General features: G+C 35.4%; 1 protein-coding gene across 4 annotated transcripts in view; it reads left to right on the top strand.

The window, feature by feature from the left end:
- Positions 1-22,639, top strand: part of COL4A5 (collagen type IV alpha 5 chain) — a 231,314-nt gene that overhangs the window by 196,446 nt on the left and 12,229 nt on the right. The window contains exons 38-49 of one of the 4 annotated variants that reach the window (XM_047715735.1): positions 837-917; positions 1,833-1,931; positions 2,442-2,492; positions 3,727-3,912; positions 5,675-5,683; positions 11,050-11,058; positions 13,944-14,077; positions 16,944-17,016; positions 17,139-17,210; positions 17,997-18,125; positions 18,950-19,048; positions 21,150-21,362. In XM_047715735.1, coding sequence (XP_047571691.1) covers positions 837-917; positions 1,833-1,931; positions 2,442-2,492; positions 3,727-3,912; positions 5,675-5,683; positions 11,050-11,058; positions 13,944-14,077; positions 16,944-17,016; positions 17,139-17,210; positions 17,997-18,125; positions 18,950-19,048; positions 21,150-21,362 — 1,155 coding nt within the window. Of the gene's footprint in view, positions 1-836; positions 918-1,832; positions 1,932-2,441; positions 2,493-3,726; positions 3,915-5,674; positions 5,684-11,049; positions 11,059-13,936; positions 14,078-16,943; positions 17,017-17,138; positions 17,211-17,996; positions 18,126-18,949; positions 19,049-21,149; positions 21,363-22,639 lie in introns of all 4 variants that reach the window. The other 3 variants (XM_047715736.1, XM_047715737.1, XM_047715739.1) reach the window with 3 other exon arrangements.

Genomic DNA, 22,639 nt, shown 5'->3' with positions numbered 1-22,639 from the left:
GATATCTGGGATATGTAAAGAGCTTCTACAATTCAATAATAACAAGATATACAATCCACTTTTTTTAAGTGGGGAAAACTTTGAACAGATATTTCACAAAAGAAGATATATGGATGGCTAATAAGCACATAAAAAGGTGATCAATATTATTAGCTATCAGAGAAATACAAATTAAAACCACAGTGAAGTAGCACTATATTCCTACCAGAATGGTTACTATTAAAACAACTGATATCACCATATGTTGTACAAGGATCTGGAGCAAATGGAATTCTTAAATACTGTTGTGAATGTCAAATGGTTTGGCAACTTTTTTTTTTTAATGAGGTGCGCCATATGCCTATTCTGTCTCAGCAGTTCCATTCCTATCTAGGTATTTATCCAGAATAAATTAATACATATATCCACAAAAATACTGGTGCAGAAATATTCATAACAGCATTACTCATAATAGCTAAAAACTGAAAATAGAACAGGTTTCCATAAATAGAATAGATATTTACAATATCTAAAACCTGACAGTGACTCAAATGTCTGACAATAGATGAATGAATTAAAAACTTGGTATATCCACACAATGGAATCCTACCAGTTCTACCAGTGTAGTATTGTGGTGATTATTTTTATTATGAATATATCATAATGCCAGCCTGTGGATAAATCACTTTTAAACTTAAAATTACCCTTAAAAATGTTCAGCAAATACCAGTATCTTCCTTGCTTTTTCCCCCATTCTTCACCGTTTCTGTGCTAACACTATAAATTGTAATTTTGAGTTGTAATTCTTAAAACAGTGCAGTTTTTATTTCATTATTAAATTGAACTCTTTATTCTAGGAACCCCAGGACTTCCTGGAGCAAAAGGTATTAATGGTCCTCCTGGGAACCCTGGCCTTCCAGGAGAACCTGGTCCTGTAGGTAAGTATAAAACCTAAGGATTAGTTGTAAAACTAAGGCTCATACTCAGTTTGGGAAAGTCAAATCATTTCTGGGAGCCGTGAACATTTTTAAGACAAGGAAACATGATGATCATTCACTTAGTTCTACTTGTTATGTACAAAGTGAGCAACTCTTTTTTTTTTCCTTAAGATTTTATTTACTTATTTGACACAGAGAGAGATAGTGAGAGCAAGAACACAAGCAGGGGGAGTGGGAGAGGGAGAAGCAGACTCTCCACTGAGCAGGGGCCCACTGACATGGGGCTCAACCCCAGCACCCTGGGATCATGACCTGAGCTGAAGACAAATGCCCAACCGACTGAGCCACCCAGGCGCCTCTGAAGTGAACAACTCTTAATAAAAGTTACTTAAAATTATTACTTTGGAGCCTTATTTGGGGGTTCCTCCCAGGGAGAGTTATTTCAAGTATCCTGCAATTAGTGGAAGGTCTGGTGTTTTTCAGAATAGCAAAGTATAGCAAAGTAATTCACTGAATTCTAAAGCAAGTCACTTCTCTGGCCCCATATATGAGGCCTGTAATAGCACCCCATTCCACCTCCACATCTTACAGTCCTTCATACTCTAAAGCTAGATTAAAATGAGAAACTGAAAGTTTTTGGATACTGAGTTTATAATAAATTTCTTCCTTATTCTTATCAGCCTTTATTTCTTATGTGCTTCTTTTTCAAAAGATTTTGTGTTTTATTTTTTCCATTTTATTTTATTTTATTTCTTTTCAGTGTTCAGCATTCATTTTGTGATTTAAAGGGGTGTCTCAGAGGTACTTTGTGTCATTTGAACAGAACTATTTGAGGCTAGTGTGGAAAGAATGGGGAATATAGAAGGAAAGGGAATTGGGAGGATAGGTATAACCTTCTATACCCTGTGCTTTTAGGTGGTGGAGGTCGTCCTGGGCCACCAGGTCCTCCAGGTGAAAAAGGCAACCCAGGTCAAGATGGTATTCCTGGACCAGCTGGACAGAAGGGCGAACCAGGTGCTCTATTTTTTTATTGTTCCTAATTTTCTAATTTCTTCCTTGTCTTCTTTAACTTTTGCCCTTTTTTACCCACAATGAAATTACATCTTCTTAACCTCTAAGCTACTACACACTTTTCCCTTCCTATGTATCTTCTTGCAATCTATACTAAGAATATTACTTCACGTTTATCAATCAGGATACCTCTTTCTTATAGAAAACTCTATATCCTTTCTTGCCCAGTTTTTCATGTGAAGTTACCCAGCTGCTTTTATCTTTTCTACATGACTTTGTTTCACTATGAAATCTATATTCCATTTATACAAAGATGTATTTAATGCTTATCACAAGTAGAATATGTTTTTATAGTTTTCTCATGATAGAATTATGGTTCCATGTTGGAAACAAATCTCCTGCATCTTTTGTATAACATTGTAACACTCAGTAAACAACTGAATGATCCAAAATAATTTGTCCTTGTTTCATTTATTATTATCTATTTGAGATTTTTGGTTTATGCTCTGACAGGTCAGCCGGGCTTTGGAATCCCAGGACCCCCTGGACTCCCAGGACTTTCTGGTAAACTTTAATAAAACATACTAGATCAGTCCATATAACGAGTATGTGTTCCAGTACATTTATTTTTCCATCTCCACCATTTACTGTTACAAAATGCACATACAACCCAGAAAACTCAAAGCTAAAGTTATAGCTTAAAGCAGTTCTTAATTAACAATTTAATAGAAAGAGTTGTGCTATATAAAAATGCATTCTTAAATAAATTTACATATAAATGTCCCTTCGTTGATTTCATAAGTAAATGCTGAGGAAATGATAAAGAAAGCAAATTTGTAGAAAGTTGTAGATTTCACTAATTGTTTTTAAGTCTTTCAGCCAGAAAACAAAACAAATCAAAACAAAACAAAACACTCTTTTCTCCTCATGGAAACAAAACCAAGGTAATACTAGGAAACACTATAGAAATCTGTACCAGTAATAAAAATGGAAAACTTTGTATTAATATGCATCTTGTGTTTTGGGTGGGTATATGCTCATACACATCTTTGTTCAATCTCTTGTTCTAACTTTCGTTGTAAGCACCAGAGCATTAATTGAATGACTAAATGTGTGTACAGATATGCTTGTTTATGTTCTGGAATGCCCATTAGCTACTCTATGGAAGTTTTTTTTCAAACTACAAACATATTGCCTAGAAATTCCTATATCCTTCCCAAGATCCCAATGTCAAAATCATTACTTTAATGTGCTACTGTTACATTGCTTTCAGGCATGTTGGTGGTATAGAAAAAATGTTGAGAATAGTTTGGGTTAGGATTCTGAATCTTGAATACAATTGTCTTCAGGGACACACAGTAACCATTGAAGATCCATATCTTCATTAGTCTCAAAGTTAGCCTCAAAACATATGTTTAAGGAATTTCCTCCAGCCATCTCTAACCTGTTCATGCCAATACTTTAAACCTTTCTATTTTTTTGTTTTTTATTTTCTTGCAGCTATCAGTCACATGATCATTGCTCTGTGTCCTAATACAAAGGATATCTTTCAGAATCCAAGCTATTATTGTTTTTATATTTCTGTACATACTCTAATAAATATTTCTGATAACAGTTGAATATATTTCATAAAAGAAATGGGTTTTTTGGACGGGTGAGGGATTTGGTGGGAGATAGAACTGATCCTGGCAAATCCCATCACTTGTTCTAATAAGAATGAATAGATTTAGCCTCACAGGCAAGCCTATTACAGGCAGTATCATTTAATGTGTTTCTTAATGTCACTTTGCTTTCATAGGTCAAAAGGGTGATGGAGGATTACCTGGCATTCCAGGAAACCCTGGCCTTCCTGGTCCAAAGGGAGAACCAGGCTTTCAGGGTTTCCCTGGTGTGCAGGGTCCCCCAGGCCCTCCTGGTTCTCCAGGTCCAGCTCTGGAAGGCCCTAAAGGCAACTCTGGGCCCCAGGGTCCTCCTGGGAGACCAGGTATGTACATGAGTGGTAGGGTAATGGTCTGTATATTCGTTAATTTATTTCATTTTGCTGGCAGGTTATTCAGTCTTTAGGACTTTAGACTCTATAAGAACTCCTTACTAACAAATAACTTATTTTATACCTAGCTCCATCCATTTCTGTGGCATCTAATAATTCTTTCCAGTAATGTATTTCATCATTTACTTAAAGTTGCTAAAACAAACCACTTGGAGGAAAAAAGGAAATAGTGGATTTATTAGTCTTTTTATTAAACATTAAACTATACTGATAACCTGGCAGCAAAATGCCATCTGCATTTTTAATGTGAGCTTCCCAGCATGTCATCACAGAAATCATTTTAGTGATCACCCCATAGATGCTTGTGGTCCATACCAAAAGTATTGCTATGGTTCTGTCATATGATCAGCAAATGTCACCAAACACAATAAAAAAAATTTTATCTTCTCTGGGAACTAGGCAATCAAATTTATCTTCAACATCACAGCATGATTAAATTGAATAGCGATCTCTTCATACCAGCTTCATGTCTCTACCTCATTTGTCTTGTGTTAACGGCTCTTTTAGTCTCAATTTTGCATCCAGTGTTCACTTTTCATTTTGTGTATGTGCTTTGTCACTTCATTTTGCTGTTTGGAAATGCTTGTTTTCATCAGGGATTAATGTTGCTGAGCCCAGCACTGGTGACAGATTATTAACAGACTTTTGGGACTTAATATTCAGTTTTTATATTTTGAGAAATTAAAAACTTGGCCCTCATTGACTTAAAATAATAAGAGAAATCTAAACTTAAAAAGAAACAAAACATTTACCCTTTTAGCCTTTGAAAGTCTCTGACTCATTTTTAAAATGTATTTAAAAATAAAAATCTCCATTTAAATTACCATAAACTCTGAAGTGATTGGAGTTAATTTTAATAAGATATGCTCTGAAAACATAAATAAAATGGGATAACATACTTTGTTCAGAGGATCATTTTCAAAACCAGATTTTATCCTATCTGAGTTGGCTGTTTATAGAGGGTGTTCATAGTTTTACCTTGTTTTACTATTGAAGAAAACCAGTGAAAACCACCTCAGCCGTATTAACCCTTGCATGTCAAGAATTGACACCAATGTCTTGCTTGTTATGCATGTTATGTTTGCATGCGTGCAAACATAATTTGTTATGCATGTTATGCTTGCAATGTTATGCATGCAATAATTACAAAATAAACCAAACTGTTATCATTTTTTATACTTGGCACTCTGATTATTTGTCCTTTACTGGTAATGGAGCTCACTGTAGAACATTTTTGTGAAATTTGTCAACATAAAGTCATTAGTCACAAAGGTGCTTTTAAAAAATTTACTGTTTCTAAATAGCAGGAAGAAGAACATCTACCTGATGAGTAGTTTGTGACTTCTCAGTTTGTTCATAAACTACAAATTAAAATGTAGTTTTAAACCAAGTTGATCTTAGAGTTAATTATTTTTGAGCTCATGGTAATGATTATTATAAAACTTTTTTTTTTTTTGCCTTTCAAATATGTCACATGTGCTATCTTTATTTTAGTGCTGATGCTAAGTGGTAATAATTTGGTTTATCTACAGGTGCATGAATGTGAACTTCCAGAGTATTCTTTTATTGAATTAAAGTTTAACTTGAAAGAAGTTAGAGTAATGCTTTAGTTTCTTGATATTGCTAACAATTTTGATATTTTTCCTTTTTGTTAATGATGACATTGGGCCTTGGTGAACTTTGATCCCTTATCCAGGTCCTCCAGGTTAGCTCCTTAACTCCAAAGTAGTAACTGCATGAACTTTAAAACTTTTCTTAAATATATGTACGTATACACACACACACACACACACACACACATATGTATGTATATGTGTGTATATATAGTTATACATATATACATAGATATGTATACATATATGTATATGTGGTATATGTATGTAATTCAGTATGTAATTCCTCTCTCTCTCCATATATATATATATCTACCAATATTTTCAAGTGCTTGCCTGTATTTTAAGAGCATATATGCCAGTTCAGTTCTTACATGTTGGTCTATCTCTGAAAGTTGAAAAAACTGTAGAGCCCAATATTTCTATTGGAATAACCCCAAATTACCTAGTTAGGAAAACTAATTTAACATTTTAAAATTCATATTTTTTGTCATTTTTAGTCAAACACTTATAGTACCCAAAAGTGTATTGTATATTTTAGCTTTGCCTTCAGAGTATAGTATATTTCTTATTTTTGTTTTATATCTATTAATGTAAATGAAATCAAACTATCCTAAAAAAAAAAGAAATCAAACTATCCTTCAAAAAGGCAATCTTTTTTTAACTTTTTCTTTAAATTCTAGTTAGTTAACATAGAGTGTAAATTAGTTTCAATTATAATTTAGTGATTCAGCACTTAACAAATAATAGCCAGTGCTAATCACAAGAAGTGTACTCTTTAATCCCTATCTACTGTTTCACAAAACATCAGTTTGTTCTCTATAATTAAGAGTCTGTCTCTTGGTTTGTCTCTCTTTTTTTCCCTGTGCTCATTTGTTTTGTTTCTTAAATTCCACATACGAGAGAGGTCATATGGTATTTGTCTTTCTCTCACTGACTTATTTCACTTAGCATAATACTCTGTAGTTCCATCCATACCATTGCAAATGGCAAGATTTCCTTCTTTTCTTTGGCTCAGTAATTGTGTGTGTGTGTGTGTGTGTGTGTGTGTGTGTGTGTACTACTCTTCTTTATCCACACATCAGTCTGTGGACATTTGGGCTCTATCCATAATCTGGCTACTGTAGATAATGCTCCTATAAACATCAAGGTGCATGTATTCCTTTGAATTAGTATTTTTGTATTCTTTAGGTAAATACCTAGTAGTGCAATTGCTGAATCATAGGATAGTTCTAGTTTTAATTTTTGAGGAACCTCTGTACTGTTTTTTTTCCACAATGGTTGCACCAGTTTGCATTCCCACCAACAGTGTGAGAGGGTTCCCCTTTCTCAATATCCTTGAAAAGGCATTCTTTTTTAAATAATAATATCTATTATCAGACCCTGTAAATATGCAATTCTTGACTTGCCACAACTCTTATAATTTTTCAGACCATCCCATCTTCATATTTTGGGTTGTCACAAAGTTCTAAATTCCCCTGCTATGAAAATGAAGTAATAGGTACAGTAAAAAAAAATTCCATACAACCAACACAGATTAGAAGCCTTTTACTCTTGTTTGAATCGTATGCATATAAACATTACACACCAAAGAACAGTTACCAGGAGCTGTCCAATGGAAAATTGCTGATTCACAGTGAAAGATGTTAACTTAATTAGGAGTAAAGGGAACCACAAATAGTTGAATGTGTTTATTACTTCAAGATAAATAGATCTTTTCAAATTTCTAAGGAGGAACTAAAATGGCAAAAAGGTATATTCTTGAGTTCTGACTGTAGAGAATGGCAGGAAATATTCTTTTATGAATTAAAGCTCATGATTTTTAAAGATTCTTTTTAGGAAGCCATCTATCTCTATCTGAACAGATTCACTAGTTACTTACTCCTACTTACTACTTCAATCCTTCCACAAATGCATAATTTCATAGAGCCATAGAGTATCTGATCTAGAAGAGACCCAAGTTTTATACTTAAGATATATTACTCACCAGACACTTGTTAAAGATGGCAAGACAGGTTTTATTTAAGACTATTGTAGTAGGGGAGAGACAGTTGCAAAAGAAACTGAGCTCAACTGAATAAAACAAGGATAAATGGGGATTTATAGTCAACCAGCAGAGTGAGGGAGTCAGGGGATCAAAAGTTATTAACATGAAACGTTAAGGGTAGGTAGGTTCTTGCTAAACTGGCCTAATAGAATTCTTGCTAAAGTCAGGCCAAAGACTTAGACATCAAGATTGGGGGATAAGGGACTTCATCAGGTATCAGCAGTGGGGGGGATTATCCATAAACTGACTTGCTAAAGGATTCTCGCTAAAAGTAGACTTCAGCATACCAAGTAATAGGGCCCAAGGATGAGAATAAGGCTCAGAGGAGAATAAGGTTGAGAATAAGGCTCAGAAGAGCCTGCCTAAAGTTTAGTCAAGGAGAGAATCTGCATCGCATATGAGAAAACTGAGGCCCAAAGATGTTAAGAAGCTTGCCCAAGGTCATACTGTTTGTCACTGGCATAGCTGGGAATCTGACTTAGGGCTTGCCAGTGCTCTGTTAAATGTCTGTTTTGCTAGTAGCATATATCATCCTCCAACAAAGGCAGTTGTATGGCTCAATGCTTATGATCTGGCTTCTTACTCTAGTTATAAATATAATAAGTGATGAAGCAGAGCTCCTTTTGCCATTTTATTAGATTCTTAGTTATAGCAGACTGGACTTTGCCTCCACTCTTGTTTTCTGTTACCGCATAAGTTCTATCAATCCCTATTAACTGCTTCTTGTGTTTTTCCGAAATGGATGTCATCAAAAAGATTAAGACAAGTGCATACTATTTAACTATCACCATGATAAAAAGAAAACTTAGGGCATACATTGAAGTAATTTTGAGTACTCCCCTGACTGACTTGCATAGAAGTTGTCTGCTTTTGATCACTTCCAGATTTTAGTGTTGGCTAGAAGATTGCTTTCTTCTGAGGCACTAGAATATATTCAAAGAAGAAACAGGGAAGTAGCCATATCACTTTAAAACCAACTTGACCTCTTATTTACCAGATGTACTGTAAATTACATAGTTATTGGAAACTGGTATCTACAGTGTTCTCTTTACAACAGTGGAAACTGGATTTAAAATTGATGAGCTCTGATGGAACTAGAGGGTATCATGCTTAGCGAAATAAGTCAATCGGAGAAAGACAACTATCATATGATCTCCCTGATATGAGGTAGAGGAGATGCAACATGGGGGGTTAAGGGGGTAGGAGAAGAGTAAATGAAACAAGATGGGATTGGGAGGGAGACAAACCATAAGTGACTCTTAATCTCACAAAACAAACTGAGGGTTGATGGGGGGAGGGGGTTGGGAGAGGGGGGGTGGGGTTATGGATATTGGGGAGGGTATGTGCTATGGTGAGTGCTGTGAAGTGTGTAAACCTGGCGATTCACAGACCTGTACCCCTGGGGATAAAAATATATGTTTATAAAAAATAAAATTAAAATTGATGAGCTCTGTGTGTTATACACAAATGATGAATCATTTAACACTACATTGGAAACTAATGATGGTACTATATGCTGACTAATTGAATTTAAATAAAAGTAAGTTAATAAAATAAAATTTGCCGATCAGTTCATCAGCTTATCTTATTTATTACCACTTAAGAATAAGACTAGGTTTTTTTTTTTTTCAGTTAAACTCTGTTAGGTCATTTGAGAAATAATAGATCAAGAGCTTCATGTACAAAATTGACTTGGCATATAACTCATTAAAATTTTATCTCTTAGAAATTAAGATCTTAGAAGTTTTGCTATGATGTGATCGGAAGTTTTCTTTGTTACTTACTCAGACCAAAATACATATTTCAGTGACATTTTTCTAAGCATTCTTGTTATTGGTCCTTCTATAGCAAATACATATATAAAATGTCTAATCAAATTCAGAATTATCTTAGGTAGGAATTCTGTTTTATTTAATTATGTGGCCAGACTCTCAAACTGTGGTCTTGAGTCAGTTTGCTGTAGGTGGTTTAGAAACCATTTAAACAAACAGAACCCGATTTTTAGCCTTCTGAATTTCAAATTATCAAATGCTGTAAAAGTTTTATTACCTGGCAGTGATAATAATCTTTTATATTTATGTAATGTGCCACCATTTACATCATACAATGTACTTTTATTAAAAGCTCTTTGAAGGCAGAGTTAGGGTGTAGCTAATCTTTGTGTTCCCTGTAGCACCTTGCACATGGCCGATATCAGGTCTTTATTTTTTAAATGGAATTTGATCTTTAAAACAACTCTGTGAGGGAGGTTATGGCAGATAACACTGTTCCCATTATGTGGGTGAGAAAACAAGCTCAGAGAGACTGTATTGTCTTCAGTCCCATAGACGTAAATAGTAGAATCAAGAACAGACCCTAGGTTTTCTAATTCCTAGGATTCAATGCTCTAGCACAGTTTATTCTCTCTGCTAAGCTCGGTGTTTATAAATCATAGCAAGACTTCTAAGGAAAGGAAATTGTGTTTATAGTTAATTAACATTAACCAAGAGTTGTCCTATTTATAGGCTTTTTATCTTTTTATTTAATGATCCTTCTTTTAATAGTTAATAGCCTGATTTAATATGGGCATTGAATAAGGTAAATGTGATATTTTCTGTGGTTTGGGGTAGGATATTGCATGTCAAAATATTTTTAATGTACCCATTCACTGATGGTCTTCACAATTTTGGAAAATTTGGCTCTTTATTTTAACATTCAGTGGTGAACGAATACATATTGGCTCTTTCTCTTTAAATAACTTGTTGTAAGTAGTAATTCACAGAATAAAACTTCTTGATGAATTATGAAAAAAAATCAGAATGTGGCTTCATAGAATGATTTTTAAAGAAGGCAAATAAAAGTACAGTTGGTAATGGCCATTGCGTACTTTTATTTTAATTTCTCTATTTAGTCACCTGTGATCTTTGTATTTTTGTCTAACGAGTCCTTTAAAGTTAAGTGTACCTTTTTGAGGCAGTCTGAACATACCAAGAAATTTATACCTTGGGTTTTTACTAAAGGAGGACAGAGGCCAAGATAAATGTAAGCATTTATCCAAAATTATCCCTTTGTGAAGGGAATGGAAGGCAATCAGCGAAATGGTACTGTCTTACCAGCTTTAATGCTTGCAATGCTAACTTTTGGAAAGCCACAGTAGCAGGGTTAACATGATATCTTTAGTAGTGTTTTCCATTTTTTGGATTATTTCCTGTAATAAGCTCTATTTGAAAATGTTGGACTCTCTATACTTCTGTATGGTTCTGTTTGCATACTGATTACGCTGTAGGTATGAGAAATGCTGGCAAAGAGGATTATTGTTTAACTTGTGCTATAATGTGAACCACTTCTAACTCATAATCTTATTTTGTACTGTGTGATGTCTGATACTGCTAACATCGATCTTTGGGCTTTGGTGAACTCTGATCTTCCCAGGTTTTCAAGGTTAGACTCTTCACTGGTCAATTCTTTTTTTTTTAATGTTTTATATGTATGATAAGAGAAATGCACTTTTTTTTGCTGTAACTCAGAAGTCATTGAAGAGGGCTGTTATCCTCAAATACTACCTGCTCTGGTATTTAACATATTGGTGAAGGTAATGTGACTTGTTTATAATCAAGTTTGAAATGACACTAGGTCTTTGTAGTTTGAATTTTTTATAATCAGTAATCCATATGTGAAAACATGGTGAATTTTAAATAGTTATATTATCTTTAAGACTGCATTAAGATTTTTAGACAGGCATCTGGTGTATCTGTAACCTCTACATACTGATTTTTGTCGCATGACGTTGCTCCTGATACGTGTCTATGTGGCTCTTTTAAAAAATGAAAGAGGGTTACTATTGAGTACTATTAAAAATAAAATATATATGTCCCTTATATAATTAACAAACATTAAATTTGAGGGACTCCAGAATGGCAGGTCTGAATTAATAACATGTAAATTATCCAGTATTTTCTTTTAATTGCAGAAAGAGCAATGACCATAACATGCCTAATTGTTTTTTGTTTTTGTTTTTGTTTTTCAAATATTCTGATAACTTTTCAGACTGGGGAAGAGGATCATAAAAGATTTCCTTTTTCCCCGATCTTAATCCTACTTCCTCATTGTTAGGCTGCTTAAGAGGTAGTTTAAATTTTTTTCCCAGAAAGACAGTTTACTACCGGGTTTTGAGTCCAAATTATACATTATCGATGAAACTAATAACTTTGCTTAGAAAACCCTGTCTGAGGGTGTGAACCCAGCAGTTGCTCTTCTTTGTTTATTTTAGTGCAAAGTACTCCAACCCTTCGTGATTGGAAAGGGAATTTCTAAGTGTTTCTGCCTGGTTGCTGGCCCTGGGTGGCTATATAATTTAAACTGTTTAAAGATAAAACAATTGTTGTATTGTTGTGGACCTGCTTCCTCTTTCTCATATGCCAGATGAATAGTGTTATATTATGAAATCACATAGAAATAGCTGAAAGTTTTAAAATGGGCTCATATTTTAAAGATATGTTCTTACTTTCAGTTTTACTAGTAATGAAGGTAATAGTAGGAATAATAATTTGTAAAAACCTCTTACATAATTCTTACTGTGTACCAGGCACCATTTTAAGTAATTTATACATACTATCTTATTTAATCCTTGGATCAACCTGATGAAGTAGGTACTACTCTTATCTCCATTTTATTTTTTTAAAGATTTTATTTGTTTATTTGATATAGAGAGAGAGAAAGAGAGCGAGAGAGGGGACACAAGTAGGGGGAGTGGGAGAGGGAGAAGAAGGCTTCCCGCAGAGCAGGGAGCCTGATGTGGGGCTCTATCCCAGGACTCTGGGATCATGACCTGAACCAAAGCAGATGCATGTGTAATGACTGAGCCACCCAGGCACCCCTCTTATTTCCATTTTAAAGAAGAGGAAATTGAGGCCAAGGAGATTATTAAACTTCCTTAGGTCTAACAACTAATAATTATAGAAGCTGGGATTCTAACCCAACATTCCAGCTCCAGAGTCCAGCATTCTTAATCCATATGCCATGCTGCCTTGTTAGCATTAGTCATTGATTCAAGTCTTAAGAGTATTGGAAGGGAACTAAAGTCTGAATTTTATCAGATCAGAAAAATGACCCTCTGTCCGTAGGTAAGCATGAACTCAAGTATTCTAAATTCATTTGCCTATGATATTTCCTTCAAAAGTAATCACTACATACCTTCCCTTTTTTGTTGAAACCAATAAAAAACTAAGATTACCAAAGAAGAAAATGTATAGGTGCTAAGTGTTGCCTGTTCATCATTTAGTGCTTCATACTTAGTTTCTTAAGGCAGAACTAGTTGGTCTTAACTTCAGTTACTGCTTAGCAAGCAAATAACAGCTATTTCCCACCTAGCGACAAAAGATGTGGCCACTGATAAGATCTTTTTGGTTATTTAATAGACCTGATATCTTTATTTAGAATGAAAAGTTAAAACAGTATAAGGAAAAGAGCTTAGCAAAACCAATTTTAAATAATTTCATTTATTCCCAAGACATATGCAGAATTTTTCTTCAGAAATATTTAAAATGCAAAGAATATGAAAACATGTTTAAAATAAATTCAAAAGTACTATATTGAATTAATAAATTTCTGACACTAAAATGTTACCATATATTAGTAAGCATGTCACTAAAATGAAATTAAACAGCTTGCTTAAGTAACTGTCTTAATTGCGTAGTAATAAAAGCTGAATGAAACTACTTACAAATACTACTTACAAAATAATTACTTATAAGTAAAGCAATCTACTGTTAATCACAGTGTGACAAATGACTTGAATCCCTGATTGCCCTACAGTAGTGATTCTTAAGGTGTGATCTGGAACCAGCAGCTTTAGTTACAGGGCACTTATTAGAATGCACTTTTGTGGGCCCCTCCCAGCCTTTCTGAATCCAGAATTCCTGGGTAAGCCCAGGAGTCTGTTTTAACAAACTCTCCGGGGGATTTTGATCAGTTTGAGAACAGTGCCCTATGTATAGTGTTTGTTTCTTTTCACGTAACCGAAACCCTTTAGGGATCACAGAAGCAGTCTTTATTTTAATGTCCTGAGTTCTGTCTTTAAATATGAGCTTATTCAATTTAATGTATAATAAAATGTAAACTAAAAGGGACTACAGACCAGTGTTGATAACAAAAAGAACCTATCGCAATTTATATTAGAGAGTCAAAATAGGTCTGTATGTTTTGATATACTCTGGATTTTATCCTGTAAACTAATAGGATTTAGAAGACTGATATTTTAGAAGCCAGGGTTTTTATACTACTCTTATGCTATACTGAAATATGGCCATTTGTTGTGCACTGTCAAGGTCTACCAGGTCCAGAAGGTCCCCGGGGTCTCCCTGGAAATGGAGGTATTAAGGGAGAGAGAGGAAACCCAGGCCAACCTGGGCAACCTGGTTTGCCTGGTTTGAAAGGAGACCAAGGACCACCAGGACTCCAGGTAGGAAATGGGAGTAGAAATTTGATGAGAAAGGAGTGTGGGCATTTTCATTCAAAATGAGAATTCTAAGCTACATTATTTTTATTAGTATTTACTGGTCAAGGCTCTATGCATGCCTCCTAGTGAATTACAAAATAAAAGAAAGGCAAATTTTCTATCTTCTTTCAACTGAAGGGACTTAGCTGCTTTATAGTTAAAGGGTTCCTCAGAAGATATTTTACCTGGAGTCATTGATATGTATGTTACTTAGGTTTGAGAACCCTTCATTTCAGTGAAAGCAAATTCATAAAAGAAGATGCATATATCAGAACATTACATGTGGATGAGACCATAGGGAAGTAATTATAGTTGAGTGGGGATGTTTTAGACTTTGAAATTAGATAGAGTTAGGGTCAAATTTCAGCTCCCCTGCACACTTCTACTTTTGTGTCTATGAGGAACACAGATAGACAGTTTAGGTTTCTGTCTTCACCTGTAAAAATGGAATAACGTATCCCCACATTTGTATTCATGTACTTTCCACATTGGTTTGAGTGACCCAGAAAGTCCCATGCTTCTTTATAGATCATTAACACTTCTTGTATTCATTCAGGAAGATTGTTGTTAGATATTGCAACCAACACAACCTGGTCTCAATCTTTTAACTCTGATGACTGCTTTATTGCAGAAAAAAAAGAAAAAAAAAACCTAAAACAGTAGTCCTTAAAGCTTTCCAACAACTAACTTTTTTTTCCTCATGTCATCATTATTCTAGACACATACTCTTAAAATTCGAGTCTTCTCTTTATTCATTCTCTATTTACTCCCTCCTCATTCATTTCCCAGGTGCTTCCAGTTCATATGTCTCTATGCCTGATTCAAGACTACTGCCTGATAGCAATATTTTGCAAATCTAGTATTATCAAGTTCTGTTCATTTCCTTTTGTGCAAGTTAGTTCTTACATTTGCACATTTTTAATGGAAATAACAAACATAGAAAAATTCCAAGAATGTAAAAAAAAAAAAAAAAGCCCAAAACCTTTCATGTATCATTTACCCAGATGGGCTAGTTGTTAATGTTTTGCCCCATATGTTATGTGTGTATATATAATTATATATATATATAAAATATATATATGAAACATTTAAGAATAAGTTGTAACTATTATGCCTTTTTAGCACTAAGTACTTCACTGCATGAGATTTCCTAAAATTAAAGATATTCTTTTATATAATAACACAACAGTTATCAACTTCAGGAAACTGAACATTAACATAAACTTCTATTTCTACTTTCCATATTCTAATTGCATTGGTTAACCTAGTAATTGTCCTTGATAGTATTGTTTTCCTCCAGTGTAGACCAAATTATGCATTGCAGTTAACTGTCATATTTATGCTCTTTATGCTCTCTCAGTCTGAATCAGTTACTAAGCAATTTTTTAAATTTCATAATCTTGACATAGTTGAAGAAATGTAGCCCCTTCCCATTTTTATTTTATTTTTATTTTTTTAAGATTTATGTATTTATTTGGTGGGGGAGGGGCAAAGGGAGAGAGAGAATCCCAAGAAGACTCTGTGTTGAGTGTGGAGCCTGACATGGGATTCATCTCACAACCCTGACATCATGATCTGAGCCAAAATCAAGAGTTGGGTGCTTAACAGACTGAGCCACCTGGGTGCCCTAGCCTACCATTTTTTAAGACAGAATGTTCCTTCTTTTGTCTGCTATTTCTTCATTCTAATTATGCATCCCCACACTATATGAATGATATTGTGTCCTCCATCAGATGTTTAGGCCTACAGTGTTCATCTGCCCCTCATTGGTGATCTTAATTTTGATCATTCCAACAAGTTGTTACCTGGTTTCTCCACTGCATGGTTACTATTCTTCCCCCTTGTAACTAATAAGCAAAGCTATGGAAAGGCACATTAAGATCATGCAAATATACTACTCATCAAGATTTCCCCATATATTTAATATCTATTTATGATTTTTGCCTCAGCCAATCAATATAATGGTTGAATATAGTGAACAGTGGCAAATGATGATTTTCGAACTCTCGCACTATGTTCACATTTGCCAGTTAGCCCTTTGGTAAGCAAAGCCTCCCTTCTCTTCTGTGTATTATCTATTTATTATTAGTATGGACTCAGATTCTCTTTTTTAAATGACTTTATAATTTTTTAAACTGTCATCTATTCCGATGCTCTAATTATCATGGATTTGGAAACTTCTTCAAGCTGGATCCGGTCTTTCTAACATGCCCTCCTTTTTTAGCCATTTCTTACATGTTGGAATATGTTCCGGGTTTGCCGCTTTTTCAGTCCTGCTGATAAAAATTTCATTGTCCCTCATTTATTCTTCCTTTAGGTACATTCTAGACTTATTCTCAACTCTTCTTTTTCCCATAGTTTCCCTGGCCCTCAAACCCAATTAATTAATAGGCCCTGCTATATTTTTTGCTAAGCCTCGCAGACTTTATCATTCCTGTATATGTGATTCTCACCCAAGCATTTATAACTTTAGTGCTACACTTAAAAAAGTGCCTTTGTTCATGATAATAAAATAATAGCTGCCATTTATTATGTACACACTAAATGCCAATCAGTTTTTTAAGTACTTTATATGAGCTAACTCATTTAATCTCACACAAAAAAACCATGACGTAGATACTATTATTTTCTTAATGCTAGAGGCGAGAAAACTATATATCAAAGATAAATAATCAACTCAAGGTCACACAAGCTAGTAAGGGGCAAAACTGGGATTTGAATCCTAGAAGTTTGACCGTAGAGCAAGTACTATCAGTGAATATGAATACTGTATAACCTCACTCCCTCCCCCTTCAGTTCTTTTCTAAAATTAATGATTTTATTTATTCAGGGTAATCCTGGCCGACCAGGTCTCAATGGAATGAAAGGAGATCCTGGTCTCCCTGGTGTTCCAGGATTTCCAGGTATTTGAAGGGATGTTTTTATATTAAACTCCTTTGGGATAAGATACCCATTTTCTGATTTGACTGGGAAAATGCTATGGCCCTGTTGCTTTGCAGTGCCATTGTATGTACCTTCTTTTCAGGCATGAAGGGACCCAGTGGAGTACCTGGTTCAACTGGCCCTGAGGGGGATCCAGGACTTGTTGGCCCCCCAGGTAAGAATTACTCCAGGAGCTAGTTATACCTGATTCTTGGACACATTGAAGAACTTGAAAGTTTGCATTCTGTCTTTGACCTAAACTCTTAGAGTCTCAATCCCCAACAACTGAGAGCAAGTGGGCAAAACTCTCCCTCTATTTACTGGTCTCTCAACCTCTCTGTTTTACTAAGGAAATACTGAGATCAGTTCTTTTAAGTTTAAGATGGATGCAGGACTAACAAGAATGCTTATTAAGATTTTTATTAGATTTTATACTAACTTTCCCATATTCGGTTGAACAGATTATAAGAGCAAGTCATTTTTAATTGAAAATATTTTTAATATGAAAATAGTTCTTTTTGCTGGAGACTTACAGAAGTTTCCTATAAACTGAAATAGGACATCTGCTAAATTCCCTTACTAGTTCAGTGGGACACTTGATAAGCATAACAACAAGAACTGCAACTGATGTTAGAATCAGAATGGACTTCTCAGGAAATAGAATTATCTTCCCCTGACATCAGTGTTCACAGATTTGTAATGGATTAGACTTTCTAGTAACCAAGTCATGCTTCAAGTCTTGAAAGTAGGGACAATAAGCCTAATTTTTCCACTGACTCAAAGGAAATTATTTTTTTAGTCTTCTGGGTAAGATGATGGCTTTCCTAAACAGATTTCTATTGGACATGGCCACATTTCAACAAATTTAACTTGTTTCTTTTGCACCAATTTTTATTCTGATCTTAGGACACTTCTGGCCTTTCTCTTTCCTACCTTCCAATTTGTATGTTTTGCCTCTTAGGTCCCCCTGGATTACCTGGTCCTTCAGGACAGAGTATTATAATCAAAGGAGATGTTGGTCCACCAGGGATCCCAGGCCAGCCTGGATTAAAAGGTCTGCCTGGACTACCAGGACCTCAAGGCCTACCAGGTACCTTTGCAGATCATCTTTCTAAGCCTTATCTATTTGGGAGCATTTCACTAGTTCTCCTTTCACTTGTCATGGTTTGTCTTTGAGAAGAGGAGTCTCAACAACTAGTAGAATACCAGACCACCACAGATCCTATTTTCTTTTTTCTTTGAAGTGTTAATTTCTCAAGTCCTAATTTCCTTTAAGCCCAGTCTAATCTCTTCTAGCCAATTCCGCTAGCTATTCTAACTTGAATGACTAGGTTAATGTTATTAAAAACTTTGTAATGAAATTAATACGCATTTAAGATCTGGTGCTTTCTCTATCCCAACCACCAGAAGGATAGAAGCTAATTTGATCAGCCATCAGCTCCCCACTGTGAGGCCTCATGATTTTCAAACTAACTCCCGTCTAGTTGGCCATTTGACTCTATGCTTGTAGCCAATTTTGATTATATAAGAAAGCTAGAAACTAAGTTCAGTCTTTCTCACTTATTAAGGTTGTTAGTCTTTCCATAAACTAAGTGTACCAGGCAGTAACAGCCTTACCTATGGTGGGACAGATAACAAAAGTTGGGCCTTATACTCCGATTTTGTTCTGAGGCAAAGAGAACACAAGTGCCATATTATGGTAATCTCTGCAGAGACAAATCTATTATTTAAAACTGAAGCTAAATACTTGTCTGCTTCTTTTGTCCCAGGCTTGAGATATTCCTTTGGGTATCTGGATTAAAGACAAGACTGGACTATGAATTTAGTGACACTAAACAACCTTAGGTTTCCTAGATCTGTCTGGTTATGGAATTATTATACCCATATTTGAAGATCCTATTTTTTTCCCTATAGGTCCAATTGGCCCTCCAGGAGATCCGGGACACAATGGACTCCCTGGCTTTGATGGTGCAGGAGGGCGCAAAGGAGATCCAGGTCTGCCAGGCCAGCCAGGTGAGACAAGTAAAACACTGCCTTTGATAGTAGTCTCGTCTGAGAGACCTCTAGACGTCCACTTAGAGCTGTGAGAGTTTTTTCTTGGGGGAGTATAGCTAGCTGGTGAATCTGTTGCTGGGGGAAAATAGGACAGCAAATCCAAGGAAAATTCCCAGTATTAGAAAAGCATAGAAAGCTTGTTTTTATTTATGTATTTAGAATACTGAGAAACAGTTTTTCCTCAAAATGAGGTTTTTCTAGGTATTCACTATACTTACCTGTTCTGATAATTTTCAATATGTTGATTTAAATCCCATGACCAACTTGAAACTATTGCGAATCTTTCTACATTTTAAAATATGACAACAGAGTGTTATTTCCCCCATAAAATTCAGTAATATAGTTGTAAGGTTTATAAAGTTTTAAGTGTTCCCCATAGGGCTTTGAGAGTCAGAGTGGTATCTTATACTGAGATGACAAATTGATTTTCAGGTTTTTAGTTCATTCATTAGTAGGTACTCCTGATAATATTGAATCTGGTATCCACTAGATTTCCAGTATGTTCTAAAGCTACTTCCAAAGAGAGTTTGAATCACCTTGCAATAAAAAATAACAGGAGCTTAATAGACATTTTCCAAAGAAGACATACAGATGGCAACAGACATATGAAAAGATGCCCAGCATCACTAACGATCGGAGAAATACAAATCAAAACAACAATGGGATATCACCTTATATACATCAGTATGGCTAGAATTAAAAAGAAATAAGTGTTGGTAAGAACGTGGAAAAAAAGGAACACACACACACACACGAATATTACTTAGCCATAAAAAAGAATGAGATCTTGTCATTTACAACAACATAGATGGATGTAGAAGGTATAATGCTAAGTGAAATTAATCAGAGAGAGAAAGCTAAGTACCATATGAGTTTACTCATATGTGGAATTTAAGAAACAAACAAACAAAGGAAAAAAGAGACAAATAAAAAAACAGACTCTTAAATACAGAGAACAAACTGGTGGGTGCCAGAGGGGGGAGGTGTGGTGGGGGTGCATGAAATAGATAAAGGGAATTAAGAGTACTCATTTATCATAATGAGCACTGAGTAATGTATAGGATTGTCGAATCACTGTATCATATAACTGAAATGAATATAATACTGTTTGTTAACTATACTTCAATAAACAAAATAAAAGTTAAAAATTTAAAAACACACTGAAGTAAGATTGCTAGCAGAAATAAAAGATCATAAACTCATTAGATTTTTAATACGTGTTAGCAACACTAGACAATATAAATATAACTCTAAATAATATAAACATAAAGAATTTTTATTGGCAAAAAATATCAGTGGCAACAAGGCAGACTAGTAATACCTATGGCCTTCCTGGAACTGATACCCTGCCACTTCATTAACTGTATATCAGAGAAAAAACAAGTTAGTGTCATCTTCATCACATATGAGCTTTGCTGTGAAGTTTACCCAAAGTGAAAATACATATACACAGTGGCAAAAGGCCTGTGTATATAAAGATAATTTTAAAATAGGCTCAAATCAAGGACTAAACAGAGAAATGGAACTGGTGGTAAATTGAAAATAGACATTTTGAAAAGGCTGCTTTAGTAGTGCCCTGCCTATTCTCTAAACAAAAAGGTATACCTGAGAATAATTCCCCAGACAGATTCAAAGGAAAATGTTTTTCAGCACTGAAACTGGCAGACTCTTCCTTTCTTGATGAACAAAACAGCAGACTGAAATTTCGTCGTGGGCTTTGGGCTCCTTTAATAGAGCAAGAGACTAGATAACACACAGACTTCCCAAATAAGCATCATTTCTTCCCATCTAATGTTCCATCACCCAGTACTCATTATATAGTGCCTAATGTTGACAACCAATTCCATCAGAAAAAATATATATATTTAAATCTCTTTGAGGGCAGGAACCATATTTTATTTATCTCTAAATCTGTGATATCTGACAATACCTTAATAGGCACTCTATAAATATTGACTAAATTAACAAATCAAATGAGATCATAATGTTTTGTCAGTAGCCATAAATATAGGATCAGGGCTCACTTAAATTTTGTATACTGATGATTCCATGGAAATAGGTACCCGTGGTTTGGATGGTCCCCCTGGACCAGATGGTATGCAAGGTCCCCCAGGTCCTCCAGGAACTTCTTCTTTCGCCCATGGATTCCTCATCACACGTCACAGCCAGACAACAGATGCACCACAATGCCCACATGGAACTGTCCAGATTTATGAAGGCTTTTCTCTCCTGTATGTTCAAGGAAATAAAAGAGCTCATGGTCAAGACTTGGGTGAGATAACTGGCATCTTACTTTTTTTATGTGTTTCATTTTGTTTTGAAAATTCTGTTGGGTTCTGGAGTAGCCTTGGACAAGTGTATCTCCCTAATTTGGGGGGGCTTCCAAATTGCAGATTATGTCAAGGGCAGCCAAATATATTCACTATAAGTTTTAAATAAGTAATACATTACTCTAAAAGCACTAGTTAGCTAGTGTGAGATACAATTCTTGGCCTGAAGCAGCACATTTGGGGGAAGGCCACATGTTAGCTTAGTTATTAAGAAAATAGATTCCTGGGCTCTCTATGGTAGGTATAATAGTTGCTTGAGTGGGCAGTGTTTTTTCATAGGAGATCGTTTTTTTCTTCTCTGACACTGGTCTTCATCAAGTCGAAAGGTACGTTCCGAAGAGAATCTTGATTTCTAAATCGAAGAAATTAGGGTCATTTCTTAATTATGCTAGTTTATATTTCCTAAAATAAGTGTCATAGCTTTATAAAGTATTAACAGAGTAGATTAAAACTATGTAAAGCACCATATTTCTGTATAAAATACACTTCATTTAATGTGTTCCTGTGTGTCATCTCTATACTGTGATGGGCAGATTTGTTGATGGGATGAAACTGGACTGGATGACGCTCAACATTTCCTTTTCTGGAATTTTTTTTTTAAAGATTTTATTTATTTGTCAGAGAGAGAGAGGAGAGCGAGCGAGCACAGGCAGACAGAATGGCAGGCAGAGGCAGAGGGAGAAGCAGGCTCCCCGCCAAGCAAGGAGCCCGATGTGGGACTCGATCCCAGGACGCTGGGATCATGACCTGAGCCGAAGGCAGCTGCTTAACCAACTGAGCCACCCAGGCGTCCCCTTTTCTGGAATTTTTGACTTAGGATTTCAAAGCCCCATTGACCTGTGGCTGCCAATTTTAGGGAGCATTATCTCCTTTGTCTCCATAAAAATAATTGAGAAGATAGTCTGGGCTCCCAGTTTCTGGGGTCTCCATAGTAAGAGGCCTCCTGAGGTCTCTTTAAGCTAGGCTATTTTGTGAAAATACTTCAGCAACAGAGACCTCCAGAGGTCTTCTCTGCTCACTCTATTCTCCGGTTATGTGGCCACACCTGCCAGGGAGTGCTGCCCTACTGGAGTACGCATCTCCACCAACATGGAAGCCAAGAGTCATGGGTCATTTTATGAAGTCAGATAAAGGAGGAGTTTGCCCACCAACTTTCTTCTCCCACTTCTGCTTTTCTTTGTCTCTTTTTCATCTTTCCTCTGCTATTTTTCCTTCCCAC

The sequence above is a fragment of the Lutra lutra genome, chromosome X, assembly GCF_902655055.1.
Source record: "Lutra lutra chromosome X, mLutLut1.2, whole genome shotgun sequence".
NCBI lineage: Eukaryota > Metazoa > Chordata > Mammalia > Carnivora > Mustelidae > Lutra > Lutra lutra.
This window is presented reverse-complemented; position numbering and strand designations above follow the sequence as displayed.